At 42.0% G+C, this 18330-nt stretch overlaps 1 protein-coding gene across 1 annotated transcript in view; it reads left to right on the top strand.

Moving 5' to 3' along the window:
• The window catches only part of PLXDC2 (plexin domain containing 2), an 830569-nt gene that overhangs the window by 622330 nt on the left and 189909 nt on the right, over positions 1–18330 (top strand). Inside the window, exon 5 of the mRNA XM_030199473.1 lies at positions 5078–5200. Within this exon, the coding sequence (XP_030055333.1) occupies positions 5078–5200 (123 nt within the window). The remainder of the gene's footprint in view (positions 1–5077; positions 5201–18330) is intronic.

Here is an 18330-nt window from a genome sequence, read left to right as displayed (position 1 = left end):
AGGGCCCTATGTCCTTAAATGCTAGTTCATGAATGTCTAAAACCCAAATAGCACTCTAAAATAAGCACCATTTTTAGTTGTGCTGAACGTACATATTTTTTTAAACATTGCAGTCATTGTTTTAAAAAAAATGGGGTCACCACCACCATTGAATATTGAGCATCACCCCCTCAGATTCTATATATGATGGCCAAAATTGAGTGCTGATACTTGGGCACCGATCCAAGATGTGTGCCCAATTAAATTGGCTAAGGAGCCAATTAGAGACGATAATTAGGTGTTACTTGACCCTAATCAGCACCAATTTGGAATTGAGTGTACATTTTGCTATGTGCTATTCTATAACAATGTGTGCCCAAATCCCATAGCGTGCACCCCAAAAGGGGATGTGGCCTTGGGAGGTATATGGGCAGGTCAGGACATTCCTAAAATTTGTGAGTCGTGTTATAGAATACCAGAAATGTGTGCCCAAATTGGGCACCGGAAATTGCACCTGGTTTCAGCAGATGTAAATCCTGGTGCTGAAATCAGCACTCAATCCTATTCTGTAATAGGTACTTGCCTTTGAGTGCCCATTATAGAATAGCATTGAGTGCCAATGATTTACTGAACCTAACCCCTTATCTTTTGGACTTAGAAAAATAGAAAGAAACATAGAAACTTGACGGCAGATAAGAGCCAAATGGCCCATCCAGTCTGCCCATCCATAGCAACCACTATCTCCTCCTTTCCCTAAGAGATCCTACGTGCCTATCTCATGCTTTCTTAAACTCAGACACAGTCCTCATCTCACTACCTTCACCAGGAGGCAATTCCACATGTCCACCACCCTTTCTGTAAAAAAAATGTTTCCTTAGATTACTCCTGAGCCTATAACCTCTTGATAATGGAACCAAAGTATTTCCTGGCTAAGGTCAGAAATGAACAAAAATGGCCATAAATCAGGACCTAGTCATACATAGGCATGTTTACCAGGGAAGTCAGATCCCATCATGGTCTCCTTATATTGGCAGCCCTTTATTTAAATAATGTATTATGTAACTTGTATGAAATCAACAAAAAAAAAAAAAACATTAAAAAGTGCCGTCCAAGGCCTCGGGGCACACCCAGCCAGTTGAGGTTACTGAGGATGGTTTAAAACCTCTGGTCCAAAGAGTCATGCATCAGGCTCTTGTGCTGTACCCTTCTCATAATTTCAATCAATATTTTATTGTATTGATTTTTGCTCACACCTTTTTAGTAGTAGCTTAAGATGAGTTACATTTATATACACTGGGTATTTCCCTGTACTGTTCACAATCTATGTTTGTACCTGGGGAAACAGAGAGTTAAATGACTTACCCAAGATCATAAGGAGCAACAGTGGGATTTGAACCAACTACCTCTGAATGTCAAGATCAGTACTCTAACAATTAGGCCACTCCATCTAATGTACCACTCTCTGTCTAATGTTTGATAATGATTGCATCAGCTGCAAAGAGTAGATTAATAGTAGAAAGTGGCAAGGCTGCCCCCTACTTTCATCTTGGTTCTGGGGTCACTATACATTACCAGTCCCGAGGAGGCATCCTGGAGGCTCGTCCTCCCCAACTGTAAAAGTATAGGTCTTTGTATAGTTCTTGGTCCTTGGTGTATGTTGGAAATAAATGGAGAGAGACAGAAGGTTCAATCACTAGTCAGTATCTTATGTATCCTTGTATCTTGTGATAGTCTACAAATAGAGATTGCATTATATTTCTATCATAGTACATAGATTTTCCAGACAAGGTCTGGAAAGTAGTAAACCCAGTTTGCCTGAGGGAGGGCAACTGTCAGCAAAGAATAGTAGAAATACTATCTAGTGCATGTCCTGTGACATTCTATCATAGCATAGCAGTTTATCTGAGGCCGAATGTAAACATTTAGAGGGCACATACTAAATAAGTCTATCCTTTGCAGATAGGTGAATATTCTGTCTTTGCAGCTCCGGGGAAGCCTGTAAATAGACAGAAACAGAACAGACACACATAGGAGAACTCTGAAAAAGAAATGTTCAGCGTCAGTCCTGGCCCTCTCCATGTGGCTCTTTCATAATTTCAATTCATATTTGTCACTTTATATAACACCTTCGACAAAGACACTTTTATTTGTAGCCTTAAAGACTTACAGGGGAAGGTCTCAACATGGGCTACCGTTAACACAGGTTATTTTACCACAAGTTGTGCTCTTTTAGCACAGGGCCCCATTGCATAAAATTATGGGAACATTGGACACTAAAGGGTTAAACACATAAAACAGCGGCCCTGAGCCCCAGATTCTTAAAAGGGGATGGCTTGGGGTCAGACCCATTTGCCCTGAGTTAATTCTAGTGCTAGATTAGGGTTGGGGATGTTAGCCTACCAAGACAAGAAGTCTCAGGAGGAAGGCCAGGGTAGCTTTGATTCATACCAACTGCCCCTTTCATTTTAAGCTAATATCTCATGAAAAGGACTTTTTTATTGGGTTCACACAAAAATATTTATTCAAAGCTGTATTTAAACTGATTGTTTCCCAAAAATGAGCCCTAAAAGCTTTTTTGTGTATGTTTGTTTGTATACTTGTTTTCCCCAAAATATTTCATTAATGAGCTGCTTTGCATAAATGTAGATCACAGGAGCTCAATAATGATTAAATAATGTAGCCCATTTTGCAAACCTTACGCAAATGAGCTTTCCTATGTTAATACACAAAAATATCAACATTTTTGGCTTTTATGAGCATCTGCCAGTGTTTTAGCACCATTTAATATACAAACCCCTATTTTGAAAGAAAAAAAAGATTTCATTTGCCACACAGGAATCGCTAACGTGATTTAGTAAAAGAGGCCCTAAATGAGTTCATAAATCCCATTTAATTTTCTTATAATAAAATAATGGTGCCAAGATAAGGAACAAAAGTATAAAAATACTAGAAAATACAAGCAGACAGACCAATAGGATTTGTTCCTGGTGCAAAACTCCATAAGCACATTGCAACATGCCAAATGGTAGTGAAATATATCCCCTGGATCCTCATTGCATGAATGTGTAAGCAATATATCTCTGAATGCTTTATTCCTCTCATATCTCACCATTTATAAATCAAATTTAAAAGTCCCTGGTGGGCTTTTTTTTGCGCTTGCTTCTTCCATTTAAGTTTAAACTGTGGAAATGGACAGTCAGAAAATATAACAGTATATCAAAAATGATATATTAATTCCAAACGAAAAGAAAATATAACTATACAATTCATGTTTCAAAAGCCATTTGTACCATTGGTAAGTCCTGAAGTTAAGAAAAGGTTAAAAAAAACATATCTCACTGGGTTCTTCAGCTACATTTCCTCCAAAAGTCTGTACAGTGTAATCTGAAAGCCTAATAGTGAATTAAGGGGTCCTTTTACTAAGGTGCACTGAAAAGTGGCCTGCACTGGTGTAGACACGTGTATTGGACGCATGCAGGTGTATTTTTCAGCACACCTGCAAAAAAGGACTTTTTTTTAGAGCCGAAAATGGACATGTAGCAAAATAAAAATTGGCACACGTCCATTTTGGGCCTGAGACCTTACCGCCACCCATTGATCTAGCGGTAAAGTCTCACACGTTAACCAGGCAGTAATCAGTGTGCGTACAATGCTGATTACTGCCCGGTTAGCGCCACACACCAGAAACTTTCCAGGGCGCGTAGTGGGTGTGCATAGAAAATGAAATTACCACCCGGCCACGTGGCAGTCAGGCGGTAGTTCAAAATTGATGTACATAGGATGCTCGTACGCGCCTACGTGGCTTAGTAAAAGGTCCCCTCAATTGGGGATATAGTAATAATAGTTTTTTGAATAATATCTTAATCTTAGGCTTTATTGACATAGTTCTCCAAATTTATGTTTAAAATTGTGCATGTCCCTATTGTGGTGTGTTAGTATCACTGTGGTATATATGGAAAACATCAGACCAAGATTAGTTTCATTCAAGAAAGTTAAGGAACTCTAGCTGCAAATCACAACACTGTTGTGAATAAAATGCATTTAAATTTGAGAGGACCATGGTAGATTTGGGTGCCAGGGACCATTATATGGAATTGGATACATCATACTTTGGGATGTGGAATGCACCTGAATATGAGATTCAGGTCTGGTGGTGGAGAAAGGAAAACTTTTGCTGTGGCAAACCACCCACTGTACATTCATTATTGCCAGGAAACTACTTTTCCAGCTAGGTAACTATATTTGTTATATTAATAGTCCTTAAAACCTAAGCTTAATTAGTGATTATATTCTAAAGACCTAAATTATCCTTCTTAATCCTATCTTTATTGATGTAAAACTGTATATGCATAATATACTCCATTTTCAATAATTATCTAATATCATAATAGAAGCTCTATGTAGTTTTCATTGATGTCAGATTTTTGTATGCCAGTTTCCTAAACAAGAGTGCTGGGAAGTAGGTAAGCCCAGTAATGAGGTAGTGTATTGCCTGAGAAAGCAAAACATCTTTCTACTGGCTGTGTGACTGTAATTCTTCGATTGTATGGTTTCCAGCTTTGTATTTTTCTCAGTCCTATTGTAAATGGCATTCCTTTTGTGGGCGATAATTTCATTTTTTATGCGCGTCCACTACGTGCGTTGGAAAATATATTTTATTTTCTAGTGTGCGGCACTAACCGGGTGGTAATCAGCATTGTATGTGCACTGACGAATATCACCTGGTTAACGCATGAGACCTTACTGCTAAGTGAATGGGTGGCAGTAAAGTCTGAGGCCCAAAATGGATGTGAGCCAAGTATTGACTGAGTAAATATTATGTGCATGCACTTTCCTGTATTTTGAAAAATATTTTTATGCATATTTCCACTTTGAAAATTACCCCTGGGAATTTATGTGTGTGTATATATACGCTGCTGTTTGTTGTGTACAAATCTTCTTGGGTTAATTTACATGCAACCCCACCCTGGGAACTTTTCTACTCAGTCTATTTTTGCCTGTGAATGGCTTTACCATAGAAATGTCTGTATGGGTAACTGATTATACTTGGTATGTTTTGAGAACTCACTAACCTCATGCAAATGTTTCACCACTGCAGGTTTTATTTATACTGGGGAAGTTGTGCATCGAATGCTAACAGCTACACAATATATAGCACCCTTGATGGCAAACTTTGACCCCAGTGTATCCAGAAATTCAACGGTCCGGTATTTTGACAACGGTATGTAAAATTCCTTTGCAAAATGAACTGTAAATGTGATGGAAAATCAAGCCCAATCGTGTTATTAAGAGTGAGGGGAAGGGGTTAGCATATCCCAATGGTTTGCAAACTGTAGGATCCTTTTACTAAGGAGCGGCAAGCACTGAGGCGTGCTTTCCATGCGCCAACATGCACTACTGGGAGCGCGCTCAGGTGCCCAGTGATAGTTCTGGCATCTGTGCATGCTTCTCCAATGCTAAAAAATATTTTTTAGCACCAGGGGTGTGTTTTGGGGCAGAGAGTAGGCGTGCCCAGTGCTAATCAGTTAGTGCAGCTACATTGCTGCATGCCAACCGAATAGCACATGATTAGTGCATGAGCTCTTTCCACTCACTAAATAGGCATCGGTAGCTCCAATGTCAGTAAAGGCTCATGCACTAATGGTCATACCCTAATTTGGAAACTAGCACCTGGCCATTAATAGAAAACATGGAAATGCAGCCTTTGTACAGCCACACTAAAAGGGGCCTCAGAGCATGGAGAAAACCACATGCTAATCTTAGCGCATGGCCCTTTTTAGCACAGCTTCATAAAAGCACTCCTTTGATTGCTTTGATCACCTGCTTCCTTTGCAAACATAAGAACCTGTCTACAATGGGAAAACCCACAGAGAACTAGATATTCCTATGACTCTGATGTGGTTAATTAAACCATACCAGCTACTACATGAGATCAATATCTTTTCTTAGACAACTTCCCAATTTTTAATGTGTTTGTGTGTTTGTGTGTTTGTGTATTTGTGTGTTTGTGTGTGTGTATGTGTGTGTGAGAGAGGGGGTATATAGAACACTGCCCTTCACCCTCAAGAATAGTCCCTCATGTAGCTAGAACTACCTTAAAACCCCTAGACCCACCCAGAGAGGAAGTGAGATTGGTGGGGTGGAGCCAAAAGGACATGAACCAGGAACTATAAAAGGCAGAGCCAGAGTGGGGTTAAGGATGCCCAGGCGAGGAAGAAATAGTCTCCAGCATATTCCTTTACTACATACATCTAGCTACTATGACCTGGCTGAGGTAAGCCATTTGGATATTTGTGAATGCAGTTCTGAGGTCTGACTGGCCCAGAGAGTGAGAGAGAATCTTTACAGACTATGTTTGGAGCGTTGTTTAGATTGATTAGTTTCTTTTGATATTGGTATAATGATGATTTCGGCCAGGCTTTGGGGAAAGAATCCTAGTGACCATTGCTCATCAATCCATGAGAGGACATTGGCGTGGAATGTTAGTGGGGTGGTGGTAATTAAGTGGGGAGGGCATATGTCTAGTATGCAGTGGGAGGGAGCTACCTTGAGAATAGTTTGGTAAATGCAGACCATTGTGTGTTATCAAATTCCTTCCAGGTTATGTTAGCAGGGGTGCCTTCTTTTGGGGGGGGGGGGGTAGGGACACTTCTGAGTCAAAGTTTTTGTCAGTGGTAAGGGGAAGATTGGTTCTAAGCTTATTTACGTTCTCATGGAAATATGTGGCTAGTTGGTTTGCCGAGGGAAGTTTCTCTTTCATGTGCTGTTCAGGTTTGGAAGGCATAGTAAGTGAATTGACAGAGGAGAACAGTTGCTTCATACTACATCCCCCTTTTTGGATCAGCTCCGAGTAATATTTTTTTTCTGGCTAAAGTTGTAGCTTTTTTGTAGATGTGGACTGCTGCTCGCCATTTGTCCCTGGATAGATTGGATTTCTCTTTAATCCATTTGCGTTCAAGTTTTTCTACATTCACGTTTTAGTTTCAGAAGGTCACTCTTCCATAGCAGCTTAGTTTTGGAGCAGAGGGGGGCTAACTCATCCAGGATCTCGAGGACGATTTTTGGCCAGTCAATTTCTAGAACGAGTAGTAGTACTGCATCCCAAAAGGTGTTGGGTTCTATTCTCCCTCTGGATATAATGTGTTGTTGTTGTTGTTGTTGTTGTAGGTTGGAGTTTTTCTTGAAGTGATTCCAGTTGATTGTAAAGGAGCATCTGTAGTAGTCAGACCATAGTGATAGTTCCCAGCAAACATCTGATAGACTAATAGCTGGGCTTGTGTTTCCATTATCACTGAAGGTGACCAGATCTAGTTGGTGACTCTTAATGTGTGTTGGTGTGGGGGAAGGTATCACATAGTTTAGAGAGGACAGCAAAGCACAGAGATCAGACCTGCTGGTGTCAGGTTTTCTAAATGGACATTAATGTCACCAAGTAGTAGTTTATAGGGACTTTCTAATGAGTTTTTTGAGACAAATTTGCAGAATTGGGTATAAGCTTTGGGCCATTTATTGGGTGGGCTGTAGCATAGTATACATGTTAGATAGTATTTTGATGAGGCGTCTTTGAGGTGGCATGCATGGATCTCTAGATCTAGAGTTAGGAACAAGTCGGTAAGAGAAACATTGAATATGTCTTTATATATGAGGGCAATGCCCCTCCTTTTTTACCATTCCAGGATAGTGTGATGGTTTTATATGCTGTGGGAGTTAATTCTTTTATTCGTGGGTCTTCTTCAGAGAATAACTAGGTTTCCGTTAAGAAGACGCATCCTGGCTGGTGTTTCTCTAGCCAGTATTTTAGGAGTTGTGTTTTGTTGCCCACTGATCTGATGCTGAGGTAGTAGTAAGGAATGGGAGTAGAGGATGAGATGTAGATTTTTTGATATTGTATCTGTAGGAGGGATCAGCCTTGGCCTTTTGATTTTAGACCATGCATTGTTCCGATGTGGCATACAGGATTAGGTTCCCACCAATCTTTATTTTCGTGAAAATATGAAAAGTGAAGCTTTTCTCCTATGGGAAATATACTACTACTACTACTTAGCATTTCTATAGCGCTGCCAGGGTTATGCAGCCCTGTACAAGTTTAAACATGGGGAAGGACAGTCCCTGCTCAAGAGAGCTTACAATCTAAAGGTAACAAACTATGTAGTCAGTGTAGGTATCATGAATGGGGGAAGGTGGTTAGGCGCCAAAAGCAAGGGAGAAGAGATGGGCTTTGAGTAAGGACTTGAAAATGGGCAGGGAGGGCGCATGGCGTATGGGCTCGGGAAGTCTGTTTCAGGCATAAGGTGATGCGAGGCAGAAGGGGCGGAGTCTGGAGTTAGCGGTGGTGGAGAAGGGTACAGATAGGAGTGATTTGTCCTGAGAGCGGAGGTTACGGGTGGGAACATACGGGGAGAGGAGGGTAGAGAGGTAATGGGGGGCTGCAGATTAAGTGCACTTGAAGGTCAGTAGGAGAAGCTTGAACTGTATACGGTAGCGGATCGGGAGCCAGTGAAGCGACTTGAGGAGAGGGGTGATATGAGAGTATCGGTTCATGCAGTAGATAAGACGTGCGTCGGAATTTTGGACAGATTGAAGGGGGGATAGGTGGCTAAGCGGGAGGCCAGTGAGGAGAAGGTTGCAATAGTCAAGACGAGAGGTAACGAGCAAGTGGACGAGGGTTCGGGTGGTCTGTTCAGAGAGGAATGGGTGAATTTTGCTAATATTATAGAGGAAGAAGCGACAGGTCTTAGCTGTCTGCTGGATATGGGCAGAGAAGGAGAGGGAGGAGTCGAAAATGACTCCGAGATTGCGGGCTGAAGAGACGGGGAGGATGAGGGCATTGTCAACAGAGACGGAAAATGGGGGAAGAGGAGAAGAGGGTTTGGGTGGAAAGACAAGGAGCTCAGTCTTTGCCATGTTTGTTCAGTTTCAGATGCCGGTTGGACATCCAGGCAGCGATGTCTGAAAGGCAGGCCAAAACTTTGGCCTGGGTTTCGACTGTGATGTCGGGAGTGGAGAGGTAAAGCTGGGTGTCACCAGCATAGAGATGGTACTGGAAACCATGTGATGAGATCAGCGAGCCCAGGGAAGAGGTGTATATCGAGAAAAGAAGCGGTCCAAGGACAGATCCTTGAGGAACCCCAACACAGAGCGGGACGGGGGTGGAAGAAGAGCCATTAGAAAATACTCTGAAGGTGCATTGGGAAAGATACGAAGAGAACCAGGAGAGGACGGAGCCCTGGAACCCGAATGAGGACAGTGTGTCAAGAAGTAAATTATGATTGACGGTGTCAAAGGCGGCAGATAGGTCGAGGAGGATGAGGATGGAATAGTGACCTTTGGATTTGGCAAGGAACAGGTCATTGCAGACTTTAGAGAGTGCTGTTTCTGTCGAGTGTAGTGGGCGAAAACCGGATTGAAGCGGATCGAGGACGGCCTGAGAGGAGAGGAAATCAAGGCAGCGGTTGTGGACAGCGCGTTCAAGTAATTTGGAGAGGAAGGGTAGAAGAGAGATGGGGCAGTAGTTGGAGGGACAGGTGGGGCAAGTGATGGTTTTTTGAGAAGTGGTGTGACTACAGTGTGCTTGAAGGTGTCAGGGACAGTAGCGGTGGAGAGAGAGAGAGGTTGAGGGTGTGACAGATTGAGGGGTTAACTGTAGGAGAGATGTTGGTAAGCAGATTGGTGGGAATGGGATCAGAGGAACAGGTGGTGCACTTAGAGGAAGAAAGAAGGCGAGCAGTTTCCTCTTCGGTGATCTTAGGGAAGGAGGAGAAGGAGGCCAGGTTAGGTTGGTTGAGGGAGTTGGTTAAGAAGTCACAGGGAGGAGAAGGCTTGGAAGTGAATTCAAGGTTTATCTTCTGCACTTTATCGCGGAAGTAGTCAGCTAGTGTTTGAGGAGAGAGTGAGGGGGGTGGGAGTGGAGGGTACTTTAAGTAGGGAGTTGAGGGTGGCAAAGAGGCGACGAGGGTTGGAGCCAAGAGAATTGGTTAATTGAGAATAATATTCCTGTTTGGCAAGGAATAGGGAGGACTGGAAGGAGGATAGCATGAATTTGTAGTGGGTGAAGTCTGACAGGGTGCGAGATTTCCTCCAGAGTCGTTCAGCAGATCGGGTGCAGGAGCGAAGGTAGCGGATGCAAGGGGTTAACCAGGGCTGAGGATTAATGCGCTTAGTGGGGCGAGAGACAGATGGTGCTAGGGTATCCAGAGCAGTGGAGAGAATTTCATTGTAGGTAGAGACAGCCGTGTCAACAGATTCAGAAGACGAGATGGAAGGGAAGAGATTGGCAGGGAGTGTGGGAGAAAAGATATCCTCCTTGGCATAGGGCTGCGATTGAGGTTAGATTCCAGCTTGCATTTTTGTCATACAATGAAAAACCAAAAAAAACTGCAAATGCTGCATACTGAATACAAAATTATTTGCAGTAATATTAAGCAGTTACAATACTAAAATAAATATGCACAGGAAACAATGCAGGAAACTAAAACAGCATTATACATCAACAACTGCATGAGAGGGAGAGGTTTGCATCTCCTGCACAGTAGAAGACAATGAAGACATCGACACTGGCAGATCGACCTCAGGAGAGATTTGCGCATCCTGCAAAATAGGAGATGATGAAGATGGTGAAGCTGGCAGATCAACCTCTGGAGCCTGGCTCTCGTGACTCACTGACCCGAACAACTGTGTCAGCCTTGTCTGCATGGCTTTCCTCCAAGTCCTTAAGCATCTCTGTGTAAGGGACAAATGCAGAGTTTGTAAGATGCTTAAATTTTAAACTGCACTCTAGCATAGGATCACATTCCTCCATGTCGCTGAACATTGTATCCAGTGTTGACGTCCACTCCACAATTTTTGCCACTGTGAGAGGCACAATTTTTGGAGCCTTAGGCTGATCTTCCTATTCATTGTCATCATCACTGCCTCTGATGCCTTGTTCTACCGTCTCATCTAGGTCTTCATTGCTGGGCTCTAATGCAGTCTCAGCCAAAATTTTATCCACATCTTCTTATGTCATGTCCTTAAAGTCCTCGCCACTGATTCTTCACACAAAGTGCATTATATCCACACCTTTTTTTCACCTTTTCTGCACCACCTTCAAAGCTTTCAAAGGTTGTTATGCAGTCAGGACAAGTTTTTTCCATCAATTGTTTATTATATTGTATTGTATTACGCTGTCCCACACTATGCCAACACTGAATATCTTCACTGTCTTCCATTAATCAAGCATAGTGGTTTCATTGTTGGCATCTAAAGCTTCACAGGCTTTGTTGTAAATCTCTCACATGTAGTGATACTTGAAAGCCTTTATAATTCCCTGATTGAGGGTCTAGATGATAGAAGTAGTGTTCAGGGGCATAAGAAGGACTTCTACATCTGGGTGAGCATTTTCAAGGGCTTCATTACAGTGTACTGGGGCATAATCCAAAAACCTTTAAGGCAAGGTTTTTGTGATGGAGATAATGTTTAACATCGGGGATGAAACATCTATGAAACTCAATCCCAGAATATTTTGGTCGTCATCCAAGCTTTGCAGTTCCATCTCCAGTGGACTGGCATGCAGTTCAGGTTCTTTCCTTTTTCAAGGATTTTGTGCTCTGTAGACCATGAGAGGCTTGTATTTGAAATCGCCTTGGCAAATGTACACAATAAAAGGGTGGCACGGCCTTTACATGATTTAGAGCCAGGGACTTTGGCTGCCATTTTCATTATATACTGTATGTCCATTTCCCTATTTGTAAAACAAGCCAATCTCATCGACATTGAAGACCTGTTGCAATGCATAATCCTTTTGTTCTATCACACTTAGCAGGTATTTTTAGAATTCTTCAGCAGCTTCATTGTTAGCGGAATCCACCTCACCAGAAAGCTTTTCATTTTAAAATGCAAATCACCTTTTAAAAGCAAAAGCCAGCCAGAACTCGCAGAAATGGTTCACGTTTTCCTAGAACTGTGTGATGTGTTTATAATTTTCTTTGGCTTCCATCTTCACAACAATGCTATCCACTATGCTTTTTTCATCATCAACCATTTAAATAATCCACAAATGTAGCCACTTTTCCATCTTTTCTATTGACCGATCATGAACCACAGATGTTGTTTTAGCACTTTCCAGCACAGCCTCACGAATAGACTAATGGATGCCTTCTTCATTTAGCTGGATGTATCGGATTGTTGATTTGTTAACACTGAACTCACGGCCAACAAAAGTAACAGACAAGCCAGAATGAAGCATATCTAAAACATGTTTTTTATCATAAGGCACCTCAAAGATTTCTTGCGTTTATGAATGCTAGATTGAGACTCACTTGCAGGATGCTTAGGTGTCATTTTCAGTTCTGATATATATGCTAGCAGCAAGGGTGACCACTTCCCCAGCAAACTGGTGCCACCAATGACTCCACTCCTTTCAGTTCTGATATAAACGCCAGCAAAGTGAAAGCAAAGTATTGATAAAAATGCCAGCAAAGTGAAAGTGAAAGAACTTGTTTTAAAATACGCATGTCCGCAAATAGCTGGCAATGCAGCATGAAATGTGATTTGGTTACATAAACATGTTCGCGAATATACAGAAGTGCAAATCTTGAATGCACAGATAGCGAGAACGCACTGGACATGACTACAAAGTGTATGGCGTGTAGGCATTCTTAAGAGCATAGTATGGGCAGAGTGGAGGCAGAGTTGCAATGTACAGGAATTTTATATAACTTATGGCACACATATAGAATACATGCATATATTTACACCCATCTTTGGAGCAGGTGTAAATCTGTGCATTTTAATCTGCATACTACTGGGGTTAGTTTTAGGTGCCAATTTTGTAAAAGGCATATAGGCGCCTAAGTTGCTTTTATAAAAGGAGGATAAAAAGCACCTTCTGGTGTCTTTTACCATAGACATCCAGTTACAAAATTAACCTCATGTGCAAATCACAATACAGATCAGTCAGGATTAATGTCTACATTCATAATCACCGTTTCTCATTATGAAATACTAATAAAATGTGTATTACTATTTTCTGTTTACTGTCTTGCTGTAAACATTTTATATCAGCCTGGCCTTTTTTGGTTATGGGGGTTAATCCATAAGAATTAAAATGTTGAGAATTTTCTTATAAAAGACCTTCTTAGCTTTCCTGCTCACTTTCATCTATCTCCTTAGGTGCTTATTTGTGGGACACATGGGATCAATGGGTCTGCTGGTGCCATTTTGGATTATGGTACTGACAAGAGAAGAACAATTGAGGACAGTTTGTTTCCCTGAAGACCCTCTGGCTTCTGTTATGGTGCTTGTAGGGCAGCTGTGATAGAATTTTACAGATTGTATTCAGAGACCCAGTTCTTTCCTAGCTGGGCAAAGGAACTGTCTCAGCATAAACATGGGAATCAGTCATTTTCTTTGCCTAGCCCTTTAAAGATCATGCACTGGGTCTACCTCTCTTTTGATTTCTTGGCAGTTGTCCCCAAAGCACCTGCTTTGTTTCTAGAATGAAAGTTAAGTACTCTGCTTAAGCTGCAATTATTTGGTTTAATATTAATGAGTTGATTTGAATGAATTTTCAAGAAGCCCATCAATTTTTTGCTTGTGTGACCCCAGCAATGTCGTATTATTAAAGCCTTATTTTTTTCTGTGGCTTTCCTGCCTCTTTTTGACCATGTTATTTCACTGCTAAAAATGTTTCATCATCTGGAGTTATTCATTCCTTTTTATGCCACCTTCATCACGCTTTTCTACACAATATTCAACTTTTGGGCTTTATCCATTCCTGAAGATGCAGGTAATATATGAAGAAAGAAGTCAAAACTAGAAAAAAGAGGTTAGTGGTGAGATGAGACCGGAAGAGTTATGAGGTTAAGTAGAAAAGAAGCAAAAGAATGGGCAAAGTCCAGAAGCTCGATATTGGACAGAAAAGAGGTGGGGGGAGCTGTGTTTTTCAGTCATTTTTAATATATTTATTTTACTTTACTTTACTTTATTAGATTTATACCCCACACGCATCTGAGTCATGGACTCAGATCTGTGTGGCTTACATAAGCTAAGTCGATGTACAATTACTGGTCATGGGTGCATAGTAGGGAGAGCAGAAAGATAGGAAGCAGAGGGGTAGAGGGGGGATGGTAAGCAGCTCCCAGACGATGGGCACAAGAAACATAGGTAACATAATCAAGTATAGCTTATTGAGATGTCTTGTAGCTTGGAGTTAAGTTGCATCTATCAGCAGAAATTTCTTGTATAAAAATGTTTTCCATTTTTTTCATAAGCTGTTGTAGGCAGTGTTGTGTCGCGTATCTTTGGGTAATGCATTCCACCACCTGGCCGCATTGTATAAGGAACCTGAAAGTGCATCTTTCCAAGGATAGAAATCCATAGCAAAGAAAAAGAAAGGAAACTCCAATTTCCTCTTTCGCCTCAGCTTATGATCGACTGTTTTCTTAAATCATGTAATGACGTTCTCATTTCCATACTCTGTAAGCCACATTGAGCCTGCAAAAAGGTGGGAAAATGTGGGGTACAAATACAATAATAATAATAATAATAATTTGCACTCGTTCCCATGGTTCTCTCTTTGCATCATAAATAGTTTTTAGGCGTGTTTCACATTAGTCTCTAGATTCTATATATATGGCACTCAAAACTGCATGCGTGTACCCAATTTGTGCATGCAGTTTAATTGAGTAGCGAGCCAATTAGCAACAATAATTGGGCACTAATAATTAGTTATTGGCATTAATTGGCAACCATTTTGGATTTGCATGTATATCTTGCTAAGTGCTATTCTATAAAGATGCACGTGGAAATCTTTTAGCACACGACCGAAATGGGGACATGGCTATGGGAGGGCTTGGGTGTTCACTAAAGATGCACGCAGTGTTATAGAATTCAGGGGATCTGTGCCTAATGTACATGTACCAGCCTAGTGTAATGTACCAGATGAAACCTGGTGTAAATCCTCATCCCTAAAGTTGGGCATGGATCCTGGTGCTATGTGCTACTCCATAAATACCGCCCAATTCAGAGCATCAGAGGCATACTCCACTATTAAATGTTGGTGCAGTAGCAATTTTCGACTTTTCTCATCATCGGTCTAGTTTTTTTTATATATATCAAAACATTTTTAAACTTTTAAACAGCTCTTCAAAATGTTTGCAATTGTGATATGTCTGTACTTATCTTAGACAATGGTATCAGGGGACTTTAAATTCAAACTCGGTTCACCTGGGGCTGTACTATTCAAAAACATAAATATTAAACTTCATGATAGTCATATACCTTTTAGTCTCCAGAGCGAGTACTTAATTCTTCACCCTTTACACCAGTATGGCCATGGGGATTGGAAGTGGGAAATTGGGGGGACCTGCCACGTGACAGATATCTTTGTGCAGATCCCACAAATATCATTTGGGTCCATGACCCACATAAATTCCAGTGGAGTGTGTGTGCCTGAATATGCCCCGATATTCAATCCTAGTGGTCAGCACTGAATATCAGGGCAAAAATCAGCTCATGTCAGTGTTAGGTTATAATATGTATTTTCCTGGAAAGTTGTGGTCCAGTTTTTTTTAATGTAATCTGCATCAAACTGCTCAGGTGTTTGCTATCTATAAGCAGTGTATATTATAAGTATAGTATAGTGTTTGAAAACATGCTAACCACCATTGGCTGAATATTGGGAGGTTGTAGTAATGTTCCTTAAGATATTTGGAAATTAAATATTTTGAATAGATTATAAATTTTATGCGGAGATTCATTCAGAGGAAAGACCCATGCCCTGCCCCGCCCACAGCCTGATATCCCGGATTTCCCCAACAAAGATCTGGCAGCTTTATCCTATGCTGACAAAGATGAGATAGGACTTGTTTGATAGCTGAGTATGGCATGGTGCTGCAGATTCAGATCACGTTCTCCTTTACCCTCCATTTACTCCTTTCATCTCCTCTGCACTAAGCCCCCCCCCCCTCCCATCCAGCAATCACTTACTCATTCTGCCCTGCTTCACTCCCTATACACTCAGCCTCTCTGCCTATAATACCCCAGCTACTCACTCTGCTACTAATAACTCCTGCATTCATGCACTGATTCAGCTCCCCCATTACTCTTAGCACTTCATACACTTAGTCACTTGACTCCTTACTACTTATAATCCATCGTCCCCTAACTCATTCACTATTCTTCCACTCATAACCCCCATCAACTCAGTCACTCAGCCCCCTACCATTCATAATCCTTACATTTACTTGCACACTCATCACTAGTACTACTCAATCCCTTTCATTCAGTAACTCGATCATCATAGGCATTCGGTGGCTCAGTTGTTTGGGGAGGCTAAAGTGGGTAGGGGTGGGGCTGGGGCAGGGCATGAGTCTACAATTGTCTGACAACAGGCAGAAAGAAGGGTCAGCAAATAGTTGCAAGTAATACCTTCTGATAAATTTAGATATTAAATATGTATCAAATGCCAAAGAATAATGCGGCAAGAAAATTAAACTGCAAACTTCAGTAGAAATATACAATTGAATTAAAGCAGATTGAAAAATGTCTACTTCTCTTATCTCTTTCACATCTCACTTGCCCTCAGCTATCAGATCATGTCTGATGTTATGACAAGATAAAATTATATTAAATTTTTAATGTCACCTCAGTAAGGCCAACACAGTCCCTCCACTGCAAAATAGCTATGCAGAAGCTTGTGCAAAAGCACACTTAGAACCTTACCATAGCATAATATCACTAGCTCCCAGAACTAAAAGAGCAGCAATAATATGTGTGAAAAGGCAGCACTGTAAATATTATACTGGGCCCTAAAACACTAATATACCACCTAGTGCAAAAAACAACCCAAAATGAAACAAAAACAAACGGGACTGCAACAAGATCTCTGCATTTCCACTCTGTATCCATATCCCTTCTTCTATGATCAGCATTGCCCCTCTGTGTCTCTTTCCTCCCTTCTGTGTCCAGCGTTGTCCCTGTGTGTACCTATACCCTCTCTATCCAGAATTGACCATTTGTGTCCCTGTCTCTATGCTCACTCCATGCCCAGCATTTCTTCTCTGTTTCCATGACCCTCCCCTTTTTCTTCCCTTTCTCCTGTCCTGCTCCCCCTATCCTGAGGCCAGTATCTCTCCCTCTCAGTTCACAGCAGCCATTCACAGTCCAATACCTCTCCCCTCTTTTCCACCCAGCATATTTCTCCCTCTCTACCCCTCCCCCCCCCCCCCCCCCCCCCCCCCCCCCATCCAGGCTATCTCTTTCCCTCCCCGCAGCAGGTCCACATCTATAACTTCCTTCTCCCCATTTGGGTCCATCCTTCCCCACCCCAGATCAAGCAATGTGGCACCTGCACTTCTCTCTCCCTCTATCCCACAGATCCAGTGTCTCTTCCCCTCCCTACCAACCCCTGGAAGTGGTTCCAGCACTTCTCCCTTTTCCTCCTTCCCCACAATCCAACGATCCCTTGCACTTGCCTTAATCACTGACAGTAACAGCACTACAGGTATTAGAGCAGACTGCCTTGGAGCCTTGGCCTTCCCTGTGATGCTGCGATGCTGTGATGCATCCCACCTCCTCTGATGCAACTTCCTGTTCTGCAGGTGCGGGATGCATCGCAGCATTGCAGGAAAGGCCACGGCTCCAAGACAGCCTGGTATAATTGCTGCAGTGCCGCTACTGGAAGTGATCAAGGAAGAGAAAGAGATGCCAGAAGCCCAGGACAATGTCTTCCCTGAGGTGAGAGTTGGCATCAGGGGGACTGCTGCAGAGATAGTGGAGCTAGAGGAGTGGCCTAGTGGTTAGGGTGGTGGACTTTGGTCCTGGGGAATTGAGGAACTGAGTTCAATTCCCAGCACAGGCAGCTCCTTGTGACTCTGGGCAAGTCACTTAACCCTCCATTGCCTGCCACATTGAGCCTGCCATGAGTGGGAAAGCACAGGGTACAAATGTAAATAAATAAAATAGAAGGTCCTCTGGTTTGTGGTTACTGTGGTGGGCTCTTTCTTGTGTGTGTGGTGCTGGGCTGCCACTGGTTTTTAACTTGTGGAGGCCAGTTGTACTTGTGGCTGGGGAGACTTGACTTTCCCAAGCCTCTTATACCAGGTGCCTATGTGAATCATCCTGCCTTTTCTCTGTCACTCATACCCTTACTATGGACTTTGTTAGTAAAACACATCATTGTGCAGTGGGTTAGAGCATCCACTTTCAACTTTTTATTGACATTTCAATATAAATTCCTGTTTATAGAGCTCCTTTGCACTGATAGAACAAATGACTGGGGTAGTAATCATCCCACGTCAGCCAGCATTTTTATTAAACACCAGCAGCCTCAGGATTTTATATACCCAAATATTCAGCACCCTGCAGTACCTG

The sequence above is a fragment of the Microcaecilia unicolor genome, chromosome 1 (assembly GCF_901765095.1).
Source record: "Microcaecilia unicolor chromosome 1, aMicUni1.1, whole genome shotgun sequence".
Classification (NCBI taxonomy): domain Eukaryota; kingdom Metazoa; phylum Chordata; class Amphibia; order Gymnophiona; family Siphonopidae; genus Microcaecilia; species Microcaecilia unicolor.
The sequence above is the reverse complement of the archived record's forward strand: the minus strand, read 5'-3'. Positions and strand labels throughout refer to the sequence as shown.